General features: G+C 44.3%; 1 protein-coding gene across 1 annotated transcript; it reads left to right on the forward strand.

Moving 5' to 3' along the window:
* Nucleotides 1-2,493: 2,493 nt before the first annotated feature.
* matr3l1.1 (matrin 3-like 1.1) lies at nt 2,494-10,714 on the forward strand. Its single transcript, XM_053428390.1, has 22 exons — nt 2,494-2,642; nt 2,964-3,786; nt 3,891-3,952; nt 4,021-4,059; nt 4,917-4,993; nt 5,083-5,114; nt 5,197-5,319; nt 5,415-5,540; nt 5,668-5,784; nt 6,027-6,151; nt 6,226-6,542; nt 7,036-7,099; nt 7,191-7,345; nt 7,423-7,511; nt 7,838-7,916; nt 8,015-8,034; nt 8,110-8,238; nt 8,321-8,445; nt 8,653-9,244; nt 9,471-9,558; nt 9,650-9,771; nt 10,441-10,714. Exons 2-22 carry the CDS (start codon nt 2,977-2,979, stop codon nt 10,471-10,473), a joined length of 3,324 nt encoding a protein of 1,107 aa, XP_053284365.1. The 5' UTR covers nt 2,494-2,642; nt 2,964-2,976; the 3' UTR covers nt 10,474-10,714.
* Nucleotides 10,715-13,029: the final 2,315 nt, after the last annotated feature.

Raw genomic sequence — 13,029 nt, forward strand, 5'->3', positions numbered from 1 at the left:
ATCTGCTGAAACCTGCTGTTAATAACCAAACAAAAGAAGAATCCACTTCACAATTAAGAATAATCGTTTTATTTACACCCATGAAAATAAAGTCACTTAAATTAATTTTTACATTTCAAAGATGAATAAAAGAGAATAGAACGTAACATTAAAGTCAAGCACAGAATCATCAATGAAAAAAGGCAATAGGCTCAATATTTAAATTTAAATAAAACTGGTTGAAAAATGTCATTTTCAAAGAATATATTTTCAAAGATTCCTAAGTATTTAAAACTTCGACATTCAAATCATCCGTCTGATGAAGATCAATTTTCATTTTCAGCAGATTCATGTTCAACATGTTCAACATGCTAATGTTTCTGTTTGTCTCTGAGCATCACGTGTGTTTACTGATCATGGATGTTAGAATTCTATATGTTCCAAATGTTCATTATGTTCCAAATGTTCATTATGTTCCAAATGTTCTCTATGTTCTACAAGGTGAGAGGATGTCTCATAATACAATTAAATTTGTCATGATTTGATCGATGTTCCATATGTTCTACTTGTTCCATATGTTCTATATGTTGTAAATGTTCCACATGTTCGACAATCACACAAACTGGATTCAATAATTCAGATTGACTGTTTATCTATATCTTATTTTTGATGGTTTTTCCTGTTACACTGTATTTATTCAGTTTACAATGTTGTACATCTTTTTTTATATCATTATTTATGAATCCCTATATAAATGCATTCATACTCTATTTTTATTTTCCTGTTTACTGATAATATATATATATTTTTTTTATCTATTTCTAGAAATTAATTTGGTTTTAAACTCTTTGGTTTATATCCCATTTACATCAATTAATTAATAAATATATTTTGGGGGCTTTTTTATTTGTGTAATTTATTAACTTGTATTTGTTACTTTTTAATTTGTGAAATAATTTGAGCTACATCTGCTACATAAATAATATTTATTACTATGAAATATAATATTATTTGTATGATTATTAATTGAATGATTCATTGATTTTTTGATGATTGTCCAGCTTGTTCTCATTGAACTGATTCTGTCATTTGTAGAATGTTCTTATTTTATTCAAGCGACAGATGGAAACTCTTCAACTCGTAATATGATTTCTCTCTTCTAAATCCAACTGAAATTATTTCTCATAAATCTTCCTGTATTTTGTTATTTGTTTGTTGAGCTCGATAAATTTGTAAATAACATATTTTACTTAATAATGTTCCAGCGATCATCAGATATTTTTGTTATGTTAGTTTCGACAGATGAGCTGAAGCGTGCCCGTGTTTAACGTGTGGCCTGCAGCGCCACCTGCTGGACTTTGATTGTCCTGCTGCTCAAACACAGTTTTATTGTCACAGATCTGTATCTGCTCCATTCTACACAGCTTGTGTTTGATTTATCGAACAAAACATTAAACATAGATATAATTTATATTTTGTATTACATATTGTTGTATTTGTTTTCTCACTGGAAATTATTTTTACTTCTTTCCTGTTGAAAATATAGTTGAAAATATAGTTATATGGTATCATATGATATTATTTTATATTAAACGTTTACGTATAGTGAGTTATTATTCTACAGGATGAAAAAGTGAAGAGGACTTGTAACAGTAAAGTTGTTTTATAAAAGAATCTGGTTAGACCGAGTTACTTGTCTTCAGAAATAGTCCTACAGCGCCACCTAGTGTTTAAGAAAACATGAGAAATTCTATTCTTGGTTCAAATCTTTTCAAATTAGATGAATTAGGATTTATATGAATATATTATGACTGTGTGTAACAGATTGAGGCTTCTGATTGCACCATTATAGGATTCTGATTATAGAGAGATGATGGATGGTGGAGGCGGTGGACTAGTGGCAGAAACCTGGACTATGGGCAGAGAAGGTCTCTGGTTCGACTCCACGGAGTAAAAACAAAAGACGAACCTGGATTGATCTGTCCAAAAATCCAAGAGGATTCTCTCTACCCTGTCTAGTGCCCCTGAGCAAGGCACCTTACTCCCCCAACATCTGCTCCCGGGCGCCGTACATGGTCGCTCACTGGTCTGTGGGTCCTGCACCAGATGGGTCAAAAGCAGAGGTTACATTTCCCTACTGCATGAGTGTGTCTGTGTTTGGGACAAAATAAATACATCTTAATATTAATCTTAATTCATCTTAATTAATCAAATCCATCTGTCATCAACACTGCTGATGAAGAGCTGCCAATCACATCTAAACCTAACCCTATATCTATTATTATATTTTTATATTATATTATATAAAGATATATATAATAATATTATTTAAAAATCAAATCAATCAAAACCTTATTTATACAGCACCTTTTAAACGAATCCTTTGTAGTTCAAAGAGTTTAACTTTATTGACATTAAAAGAAGAAATTTACTGAATAAGAGTTTTAGGTTATGGTATTGCTCCTGCAGGGTGTTGTGCTTCCCCTGGCCCCTGGGTGGCGGTACAGCAGCAGCGGTCTGCTCAGCATACAGCAGAAGAAGAAACTGAAGATTTCTTCCTGTTGACTTTTTATTTTTCGCTTCGTTCAAAAATCGCGTTTTTTGTTTCCTGAACGTTTTTGTTGTGGTCGTGTCGCTTGTGTGACGTCAGTCTTTGCACTGAGGTGAGTCCGCTGCTGATGACGTGTCTCTGTCCGCTGTTAGCCGCTCAGAAGCTGTGAGCTCGCTAAGCTAACGCTTGTTATTTTTATTATTATTATTATGAAATCGTTGAATCTGTAGAAAGAATTGAACTTGTCAAAACAACCGGTTTCTCTGCTGCTCACATTTTCTTTTCCTGTAAACCTGAGGCACAGACGTGAATCACAGACGTGTCCTCTGGAGAATCACAGACGTGTCCTCGTCTCGTCTGGAGGACAAACCTCAGCCTCCATGTGTCCCTGAGTCACTTACATCTCCTCCTCCCTGACACCTTCTGTTTGCAGGAGCACTTCCATCATGTCTCACAGGTACAGACCGCCTGACTCCGACCACAGACCGGATCCGGCTGCGTCCTCTTCAGATCGCCGTCACGCGTCGCTGGACCAGCACGGCTTCCGGCTGCCGCAGGCGTCTTTCTCTCCGTCCTCCCCGTCCCCGTCCTCCTCCAGAGGCCCGGCCCAGTGGTCTCAGGACGCAGCGCTCAGCATCCTGAGCAGCTGTGGTCTGGAGCCCAGCGACCTGTCTCTGCTGGCCGAGCTGCCAGAGGACATCCTGACGGTGGAGTCCCTGCCTCATGTCCTCCATCAGCTCAAAGGAAAGAGGGGGGGCGTAAACCCTTTCCCCACCAACGCTCCTTCCTCCTCCTCTTCCTCCTCTCATCCTCCCAGCTCCTCCTCCAGAGACTGGGATCAGCTCCGCAGTCAACCGGTCCAGTACCCGCTGGGTCCGGTACCGTCCCGTCCTCTTCCATCTCAGAAGGTTCAGGACCACTGGGGGAACTCCAGAAGCAGCTCGGTGGTGGACGTCCTCCACCGCCCGTGTGATTACAGTCAGACGGGTCCAGTGTCCTCACGGGACCGACCCTCCGTCAGGTCGGCACCGAGCGACTGGACTTGTCCTTCCCGTGTCTCTGAGTCAGGATCAGGTTACAGGTCGGCTCCTCCCCCTCAGGGGCGACGCCCCCCCGAGGGCGAAGGCTCTTCCATCAGGAGCAGCCGGCTCGTGGCCACGCCCACCAGGACAGAAGCCCTGGACTTCCACGGCAAGCCGCCGCCGGCGTTCCCGTACTCGTGCTCCCTGTGTGACATCACGGTGCTGTCGGAGAGGGTGAGTCCCCCCCGACCCCCCCGACCCCCCCGCTGGCTGGGGGGAGCTGAGGGCTGCAGCTGTGATGTAGAAACTCAGCAGATCTGTCTCTGGTTCTGTTTCAGGTTTGGACCAAACACATCCACGGCACGGGTCATGCCGACGGTCAGCTCCGCCTGCTGCAGCGGTCAGTACCACAAAGTACACAGGTCTGATCCCGCTGCTCGCCTGCAACTAACCTCCAACTGTCCCCAGGTGTCCTCGGTGGGACTGTCGGATGGAGACGGTCAGCAGGTCAGAGGTCAACCCTCCTTTGTGTGTGTTAGATGACGTCATGTGACTCCAGCCAGCTGAGCTCAGCCAACATGTGACCTGCTTGACCAGTGACATCATCTGAACCAGCAGCTCTTACTGGTTCCTGGTCTCTCCCCCTATCTCTCTCTCTTTTCTCTCTTTTCTCTCCTTTATCTCCCCCTCTCCTCCCCATCTCTCTTCTCTCCCCCTCTCCTCCCCATCTCTCATCTCTCTTCTCTCCCCCATCTCTCTTCTCTCCCCCTCTCCTCCCTTCTCTCCCCCTCTTCTCCCCTCTATCTCCCCCTCTTCCCCTCTAATCTCTCCCCCTCTCTTCTCTCCCCCTCTTCTCCCCTCTTATCTCTCCCCCTCTCCTCCCCATCTCTCATCTCCCTTCTCTCCCCCCATCTCTCTTCTCTCCCCCTCTCCTCCCCATCTCTCATCTCCCTTCTCTCCTCCCCATCTCTCTTCTCTCCCCCTCTCCTCCCCATCTCTCATCTCTCTTCTCTCCCCCATCTCTCTTCTCTCCCCCTCTCCTCCCTTCTCTCCCCCTCTTCTCCCCTCTATCTCCCCCTCTTCCCCTCTAATCTCTCCCCCTCTCTTCTCTCCCCCTCTTCTCCCCTCTTATCTCTCCCCCTCTCCTCCCCATCTCTCATCTCCCTTCTCTCCCCCATCTCTCTTCTCTCCCCCTCTCCTCCCCATCTGTCACTTCCTGTCAAAGATAATTTGAGAGACAAGATGCTCTCTATTCTGTTAGATACTCACTGTTTCATCTACATTTCATCATCATCATCATCATCATCATCATCACATCTTGTTGACTGAACAACATCCCAAATATAATCTTTCTCTCATCTAAGGGCTGACAACCAATCAGAGAAGAGTAAGGATGAAGAAACGCCCACCCGACCGCCTCAGTCGGCCAATGAGAGCCAAAGTAAATCGATCTTTTTGTGTCTCTCGTGTTGTTCCGAGTGTTGTGATCGTTATCACTGCATGAACATGTGTTTTCCTCCCTGTGTTTAGAGTCTCAGTGGAATCCCCAGTGCACTAAGAAGGTAAAAGGTCTCAGTGGAATCATGAAGCTTGATTCAGCTGCTTCATGAAGAACTGAACAATAAACTAACTGTTGCTCCTCAGACGTCGGACAAGAGCAAAGTGGTGTGTGTGAAGTTTCCAGCTCAGTCTGTGGATGAGACGTATCTGAGGAATCTGACTCAACCGTTTGGAAAGATCGTCCAGATCCTCATGTTTCCATCTCTAGTGAGTCCACAGGGTTATCACCTGAACATTTATCTGTTGGATTCAACATGTCACTGCTGGGAATTCTTGTTTATCTCCTTTCTGAAACCCGGCAGGCGTTTGTGGAGCTGGGCTCCGTCGACCAGGCGAAGGATCTGGTGAAGTTCCACATCAACTGTCCTCCAACTGTGAATGGAGAGCAGGTGGAGCTCAGCATCTCCAACACCTTCAGCTTCCTGCAGGTAGACTCGTCCCGGCCTCATGACCTGCAGACGCTCAGGGTTCATTCGAGTGTTGACTTTGCTCATTTACATGTTTTCGAAGATGCCGTGCATTAAAGAGGAACATGCTGTTCATGTTTTTCTGCAGAGCTCTCGGGTCGTGAGCTTCACTCCGGCTCCAACAGGAGAAGAAGGCCGATCCGATCTGATCAGCATCGTCAAACGCTTCGGCCTGCCGCTCTACACCCTGTTCCTGCCGTCTATGGTGAGATCCCATCCTGTGACTCTGCTCTGGGTGGGATCCTCCAGAGGTTCATCCTCTCAGTCCAGCTCCAGAGGAAACTAGAGCTTAGATCAGCTGGGAAAGACAAGTCTGTTTGGCGTAGTCGAGGAAATGCCTCAGGGTTTGAGATCTTAGTTGAAGATGGAGGTGAACAACTTTCCAGAGAAGGTTCAAGTTTCCTCCGTCAAGGACAGAATGGATCATTTGCTCTTTGTATTTTTCAGGCGTTTGTGGAGATGAAAAATGTTCCTGAGGCTCAGAAGCTGGTTGATTATTATTCTGCCAAAACTCTGAGGATCAACAGCGACCTGGTCAAAGTTTCCCTCTCTGGAGAATACAGGAGCCTCATGTGAGTACGAGCAGCCAGTGACTCACCAGCTGACTCTCCTCCTCCAATCAGATGATCCTGTTTCTCTTCTTCAGGCGAGTTGCTTCTGCCACGAGGTACGAGGAGGAAACGCCTTCGACCAAGAGGGCAAGGAGTCCCAGCCGAGAGCAGGAGGACAAGATAGAAAACCACAGCAAAAGACCCAGATCCAGAGAAAGATCTAGAGATGAGTCCAGAGCAAAGAGGTCCAGGTCCATTGATGAGTCCAACAGGGAGAAGAAGTCCAGGTCTCGATCCAGAGATAAATCCAAAGAGAAGAGATCCAGATCCAGAGAAAAGCCCAGCAGCAGAACTTCTGGACAGAATGGATCCAGAAAACAGACGGAGGAACCGGAAAAAAGTGAGAAACTCGGTAAGAGAATGAGAAATAGATCATGTGACCGCGTGTGTGGTGTCAGGATGCGTCTGGGTTACATAACAGTTTTCATTGAGTTCCATGTGATGTTGCAGAAGTCTTTTAACATCTATTCATATTGAAGCTGGATTGTTTTTTATTCTTCCGTTTTCTTATTTATAGAATTAATCTCATTTGCTCGGAGAGAAACTTCAGTGATCGTTCAGCCTCAGAAACAAAACGAGCTGTTTGTATCCGTCAGTTCAGAGTTGAGTTTTAGACTCAGTGAAGCAGTGAATCAATAATTCATTAGTATATACATCTATATTATATATCTATCAGTTGACACATTATAATAATGAGGTGCAGGATAGGGCTGAACTATGATTCGTCACACAGTTAGATGAGATATCTTCTAACACCCTGCGGTTCCAATGACTGAGGTCTTAATGAAAAGTGAAAAGCTCTCCTGCAGGATTGTTGTTGATGAAAGATCGTCGTCCATTCACAGACTCTGACCCCAAACCTGAACCTGCAGATCCCAGACCGAGTGAAGAAGAAGAAGAAGAAGTAGAGTGAGTCTCATTTCTACAGAATGTTGAACAGGTCAGTGAACGCCTCACTCACTACAGCAGAGCGTCAACATGTCCAACCTGTGACCTGCAGGTCGTCTGCTGAGGACAGCGACATCGAGGGGATGGAGGTGATCGGAGAGGATGTTGAGAATCAGAGCGATGAAGACGTGGAGTCTGCTGAGGAGGAAGAGGAGGAAGAGGAGGAAGAGGGACATCCAGCAGAGAGAACTGACTCGACACAAGAAGGTACAAATAGAAATGACTGAAAACCAAAAGTAAACAATGACAAAGACAAATTGTTAAGAAGTGATGTCTGTTTTCAGACAAGGAAAATGTGGTGAAGGAGGAAGAGGAAGGGAAGCTGGAAGAGGAAGACTCCACCAGAGAGAGGGAGGAGTCAGCAGACGATGAGGTAACGTTCAGAACGTGTTCACTGAAATAAAAAATGAAACTCTGAATGCACCACGTAGCCAGAGATCAGGGAGTGGAGCCATGTTGTGTTGTTCTCATGTTGTGTTGTTGTTCTCATGATGTGTTGTTGTTCTAATGTTGTGTTGTGCTCAATGTTGTGTTGTTGTTCTCATGTTGTGTTGCTGTTCTCATGTTGTGTTGCTGTTCTAATGTTGTGTTGTGCTCATGTTGTGTTGTTGTTCTCATGTTGTGTTGTGCTCATGTTGTGTTGTGCTCATGTTGTGTTGTGCTCATGTTGTGTTGTTCTCATGTTGTGTTGTTGTTCAGGAGGGACCAGATTTCCCTGTGGACCTGGAGAACTGCATCACTCTGGATGAACTGGAAGAAGAAGAATCCGATGACTCAGGTTCTGACAGATGAACTGAAACCAAGTTGAGTTCTTGAACATGTTTCCTCTGATCTGTGGGATCTTGAATGACACGTGTGTTGTTTTCTTGTTTTTAGAGACGGCAGCTGAGCCCAAGGTTCGTCTCATCCTGAATAAAACGATTTTCATGTTGTTGCTCCGACTCGTCCTTGATGTCTGTTTCTGTTTTCAGTCTTCGACCACCAGAGTCGTTTTCTTCCAAAAGCTGCCGCCGCGTTCCTACACCGACGCCGAGTTCGTCCAACTGGTCAAAGGTGTCGGAACGCCGCTGCACTACTTCCTGATTCGCCGACAGCAACAGGTTCCAACAAATATCAGGAACAAATGATTCTCGAACTTCGATTTGATGAGAATTCAACATTTCTCTGGTTTGTTTGTTTCAGGGTTTCATCGAGATGTCATCGTCTGCTGAAGCGCTGAACGCCGCCCGAGAGCTGAACCGTCAAACTTTCCTCGGGTCCGAACTCTTCGTCCACATCTCCCACAAACACCCCCGACTGGAGAACTGGTCAGAGTCTGATTCGCTTCACTAGTCCAGAAACATTTTCATTCATGAATCTTGGATCACTGTGATTTTTACATCCCTCACGTGTTCATCCTACAACTGATCACGTAGACGTGTCACATGACCTCATCGTTTTCATTCTGGAATGTTCCGTCTGAATCTGAAGAGTTTCGTTATCGTGCTCATTCTCCTGAATCTCTGTCCCGGCAGGTTCCACGTTCAGTCGGACTCGGACTCGGAGAAGAGCGAGAGTCAGAGCAGCAAATCCAGAACCTCAGACAGAGAAGAGGCCTGCAGGAGAGAGTCCGGGTCCAGAAAGACTCCAGAGAGAGAGTCAGGATCTAGAACGCCTCCAGAGAGAGAGTCAGGACCCAGAAAGACTCCAGAGAGAGAGTCAGGACCCAGAAAGACTCCAGAGAGAGAGTCGGGACCCAGAAAGACTCCAGAGAGAGAGTCAGTACCCAGAAAGACTCAAGAGAGAGAGTCAGGACCCAGAAAGACTCCAGAGAGAGAGTCCGGGTCCAGAAAGACTCCAGAGAGAGATTCAGGACTCAGAAAGACTCCAGAGAGAGAGTCAGGATCTAGAAAGACTCCAGAGAGAGAGTTGTTGCCAAAGGGGGGTCAAAAAGAACAGAAGTTGAAAGGAAACGTGAGTAACAACAAATCTTTGCCGGAAAAAAAGCTGAAGTCACAAAATGAAAGGGAGGCGACGGGGAAAGACACTCCTGAAACAGAACCAGCGATGGATCCTGGGGAGACTCCCGAGTCAGAGACGAGTCCAGATCCACCCCACACTGAACAGGTGATACTGAAGAGCTGTCTTATCGTCTGCTGACTGGTTCTGTGTCCCAGACTCTGAACCCTCAGAGAAGAACCTCTGTGTTAATGTGCTGTGAAGAAGAAAAGATCTTTTATATACAGAACCATCGATCTAAGTCGTTTTCAAACACCCAGAGTCCAAACACATGTGAAGTTATATCTTAGTAAAGAATATTATAATTCCATTATGATAAATTATCGTTCTTTAGAAACCTGCGGATTCTGATAATGCAGTGAACCTGGAGCAGACACCTGAAGGGGGCGTCGCTGAGCCTGAGAAACCCACCAAACCTGTTGGTAAGAAAATGTTCGACTTGATTTAATAACCTGATGAACCAGGCCAGCGCTGGTGTGTTCACTGTCACCGAGTTGTGTCTTTTCTCTGCAGGAACTAAGTTTGTTCGGCCGGTCGTTGGTTATTTCTGTCACCTGTGTCAGGTGATCTACGCCGACGAGGATGAAGCCAAAGTGCAGCACTGCAGCAGCCGGACGCACTACAGGAAATACCAGGTTCAAACCAACCAATCAGCAGTCGCCTAATGGACACTGATCTCAAACTAAATCTCGTTTCATTTGACTTAATACTGAAATGTATTAATTCAAATTGGATTTAATTCTAAACTCTGTTATCTCAGATCTTTATTGTTTTAACTCATAAAAAGTTTTTAATAGAAATGAGCAGAAAAGCAGCATCATTTAAATAATATAAACTTAAAGTCACTTTACGTCTCAGTTTTATTTCAATTCTTCAAATATTTAAACCCAACTTTGATCTGAGAATGAATCTTTGTGTGATCGCTGCTCTGATGTCACAGAAATGTCTTAATCGAGGCCTCGCCCACAAACCCCTGTGACCAATCCTCAGTCAGTCTCAGCTGTCCATCATGACGTCTTGTTTTTATATCACATTTGTTTTAACACTAGGGGGCGCACTTTCACTACAGGTCCAGTGAAACACACAAACTTGAACAAGCTCGGGGCTGAGAACAGGAACCTTGTTCCTCCAGTGAACCTGCAGGTTCTCTTCTTTACCACAGATTTGAACGCACCTTAAAGCAGCAGTTTGTTGTAATGAGACGTCAGAAGTTAATTCACGTTATTGAACATGTGACATGTGACATGTGACCCTGTCGACGCTCAGTTCAGATAAAGATTAACAGAAATGTATTTGATTTCCAGGAGAAGACGGGAATCGATCCGTGGACGAGCTGAATTCATCAGTTCACTGAACACAGTCAGACACTGAATGGATGAGTCCCTTTGAAACTCTACATTACCCAGAAGTCCAGAGCAGCTTTTCTGCTCGTGGACACTTCAGCAGGTGTCGAGGGTTTGAAACCAGCCTCGTGGAAACTGATGAAGATGATCACACGTGACATTTAATGTTATGACATAAAAAAACAAAACTTCAACATTTGAAACTGGACATTAAATAAAATACTTTGATATTTAACATTTCTTGTTTTACTATCAATTACTGTTTGATCATTGGAAACCTGTCTTCTGTGTAGTGACCAGCAGGGGGCGACTCCACTGGTAGTTTCTATAGAAAGTGACATGAAGCTGATGATCATTTAGAGTCAAACAGACCATAAAGGCCCCCCCCCCACAATATGATTACTTTTGGTTTCAGAACAAACTGAGGCGTCACAAGTTTCTGTTGATTGTTTATTGTGATGATGTCACAGCTGCTTCACTTAGGATCCATGTTTTTCTTTTGTTTCAGAATCAACAGAATATAAAACTAAAGTTAAACTTGAGGAAGCTTTGTTAAATTTTATTAAAGAAACAAATAAATTGGACACATTCCAAGTTTGTTCTCTGACTTTTGTAATCAAAATATGCAGTAACATTTCAAATTAATGTATTTATATTTATTATCATTTTAATATAACAGCTGGTACATAATCAATATCATCTTTATTAATCTGTTAAAACACTTTTACATCACTTCAGTATAAAGCTCCTCTCTCATGCTTTTATTTTGGAAGCTCGAAAAGGAAGTGGGATTCTCCGCTCACGTGTGATTGATGTCTCCTGCGACCAATCCCAGCTCGTGGTTTCCCTACCAACTAGGCGTCTGGACCAATCAGAGGTAGATCTTTACCCCCCCACTCCTCCTACTCCTCCACACCTCCTTCATCCTTTAGTTCAGGGGGAGTTTGGAGGATGTGAGGAGGGGAGTCCCAGTCCCCTTAAGGATACATGGGTGAGGGAGGAGAGTGAGGGGTGAGGAGGAGGAAGGTGTCTCCAGGAGACGCTGACTCCTCTGGATGTTTGACCTCGACTCACACGTCAGGACACGTTTATTAGAACATGACAGGAAGTAGAGTCAGTCACATGATCGCTGTCAGGATTTTTAAATGCTATTAAAGTTTAATAAGAAAAACAGCTGTTTATGTGAAGTCCTCACAAACCTGGAGATCTGCTTCCACTGTTCCAGCCTCTAATGCATGAAGAGCTCCATGAATCATGTGTGTGTCTGTGTGTGTTACATTGTGTGTTGTGAATGACTATTTCCCATTGAATCTCTTCTTCCTCAGGATGTCTTCTACAAAATGAACACATGGACAATAACACACATTTTTACGTATAAACACTATTTTTGCACAATGAACACAATGACATCCTTGTGTCTGAGGTGGAGTTGAACACTTTCTTCTTCTTGGTGATCAGTTGTCAGGTCATCAAACTGAAACACGTGTCTTCAGACACAAACAGCTGCAGAAGGTTTACAATCTTTGAAAGTTTTGTAAATATGAATATTTGATGATGGAGAACGTGTGGGTCTCTGCTGCTGACACACGAGGTCTGAGCTGTTTATCAGATGCACCTCAACAATAAATCTCTTACTGTGCTTTTACACCAACTATACAACAAATACAATAATAAATACACATCATTTCCTGTTTTCTGATCCAAACATTAACGTTTCATGTCCATAAATGATCTGGAAATCAAATCAAAATAAATCAAGGTAAAGCAGAGGAAAGAGCAGAGCATGTGAAGTTGTGTGTTTGTGACTCACAACGAGCTGCAGCAGCTGAGCAACATTTCGTTAAGTTATGATCCAGAGTTCAAACAATTAAATCATGAAATATTAAAAATGCCTAAAATTGTAAAAGAGAAATTGAAATGTGTTTCTGTATGAAAAAGGACAATTATTTATCTTTCTGTCTTTACTGCTAAATGGACAGTTTGTCATTGTGACACAAAAATTAAGTTAAGAATGTGTTGAGTTTTTACTGTTGTCCAGCAGAGGGCAGCACAGACCCGCTGATGCTAACTTCAAACCTTTGTCAAAGGACGTGATCGAAACTTCGTGTAAAACTTGTGAAGCAGCCAATCAGGAGGCTCTCTGTGGTGCACCTGTATCCTGGAGTCCATGTGGAGCCTCCACAGCCTGAACGTCCTCCTGATGGAGTCTGTGTGATGGGGTCCAGGTCAGGTCATCAGTGATGTGGACCCCGAGGAACCTGAAGCTGCTGACTCGCTCCAGTCCTGTTGATGGAGAGGGGGGGGGGGGCGTGTTCTTCTCCTCCTCTCTTCCTGTAGTCCACGATCAGCTCCTTCGTTCTGCTGACGTTGAGATGGAGGTTGATGTCCTGGCACCAAGATGTCAGGGCTCTGACCTCCTCTCTGTAGACCTTCTCCTCGTGGCCGGGGATCAGGCCCATGATGGTGGTGTCATCAGCAGACTGGTGGTGTTGGAGCTGTGGGGGGGGGCACGCAGTCATGTGTGAACAGGGGAGGACAGGAGAGGACTGA

The sequence above is a fragment of the Pleuronectes platessa genome, chromosome 8, assembly GCF_947347685.1.
Source record: "Pleuronectes platessa chromosome 8, fPlePla1.1, whole genome shotgun sequence".
Taxonomy (NCBI): domain Eukaryota; kingdom Metazoa; phylum Chordata; class Actinopteri; order Pleuronectiformes; family Pleuronectidae; genus Pleuronectes; species Pleuronectes platessa.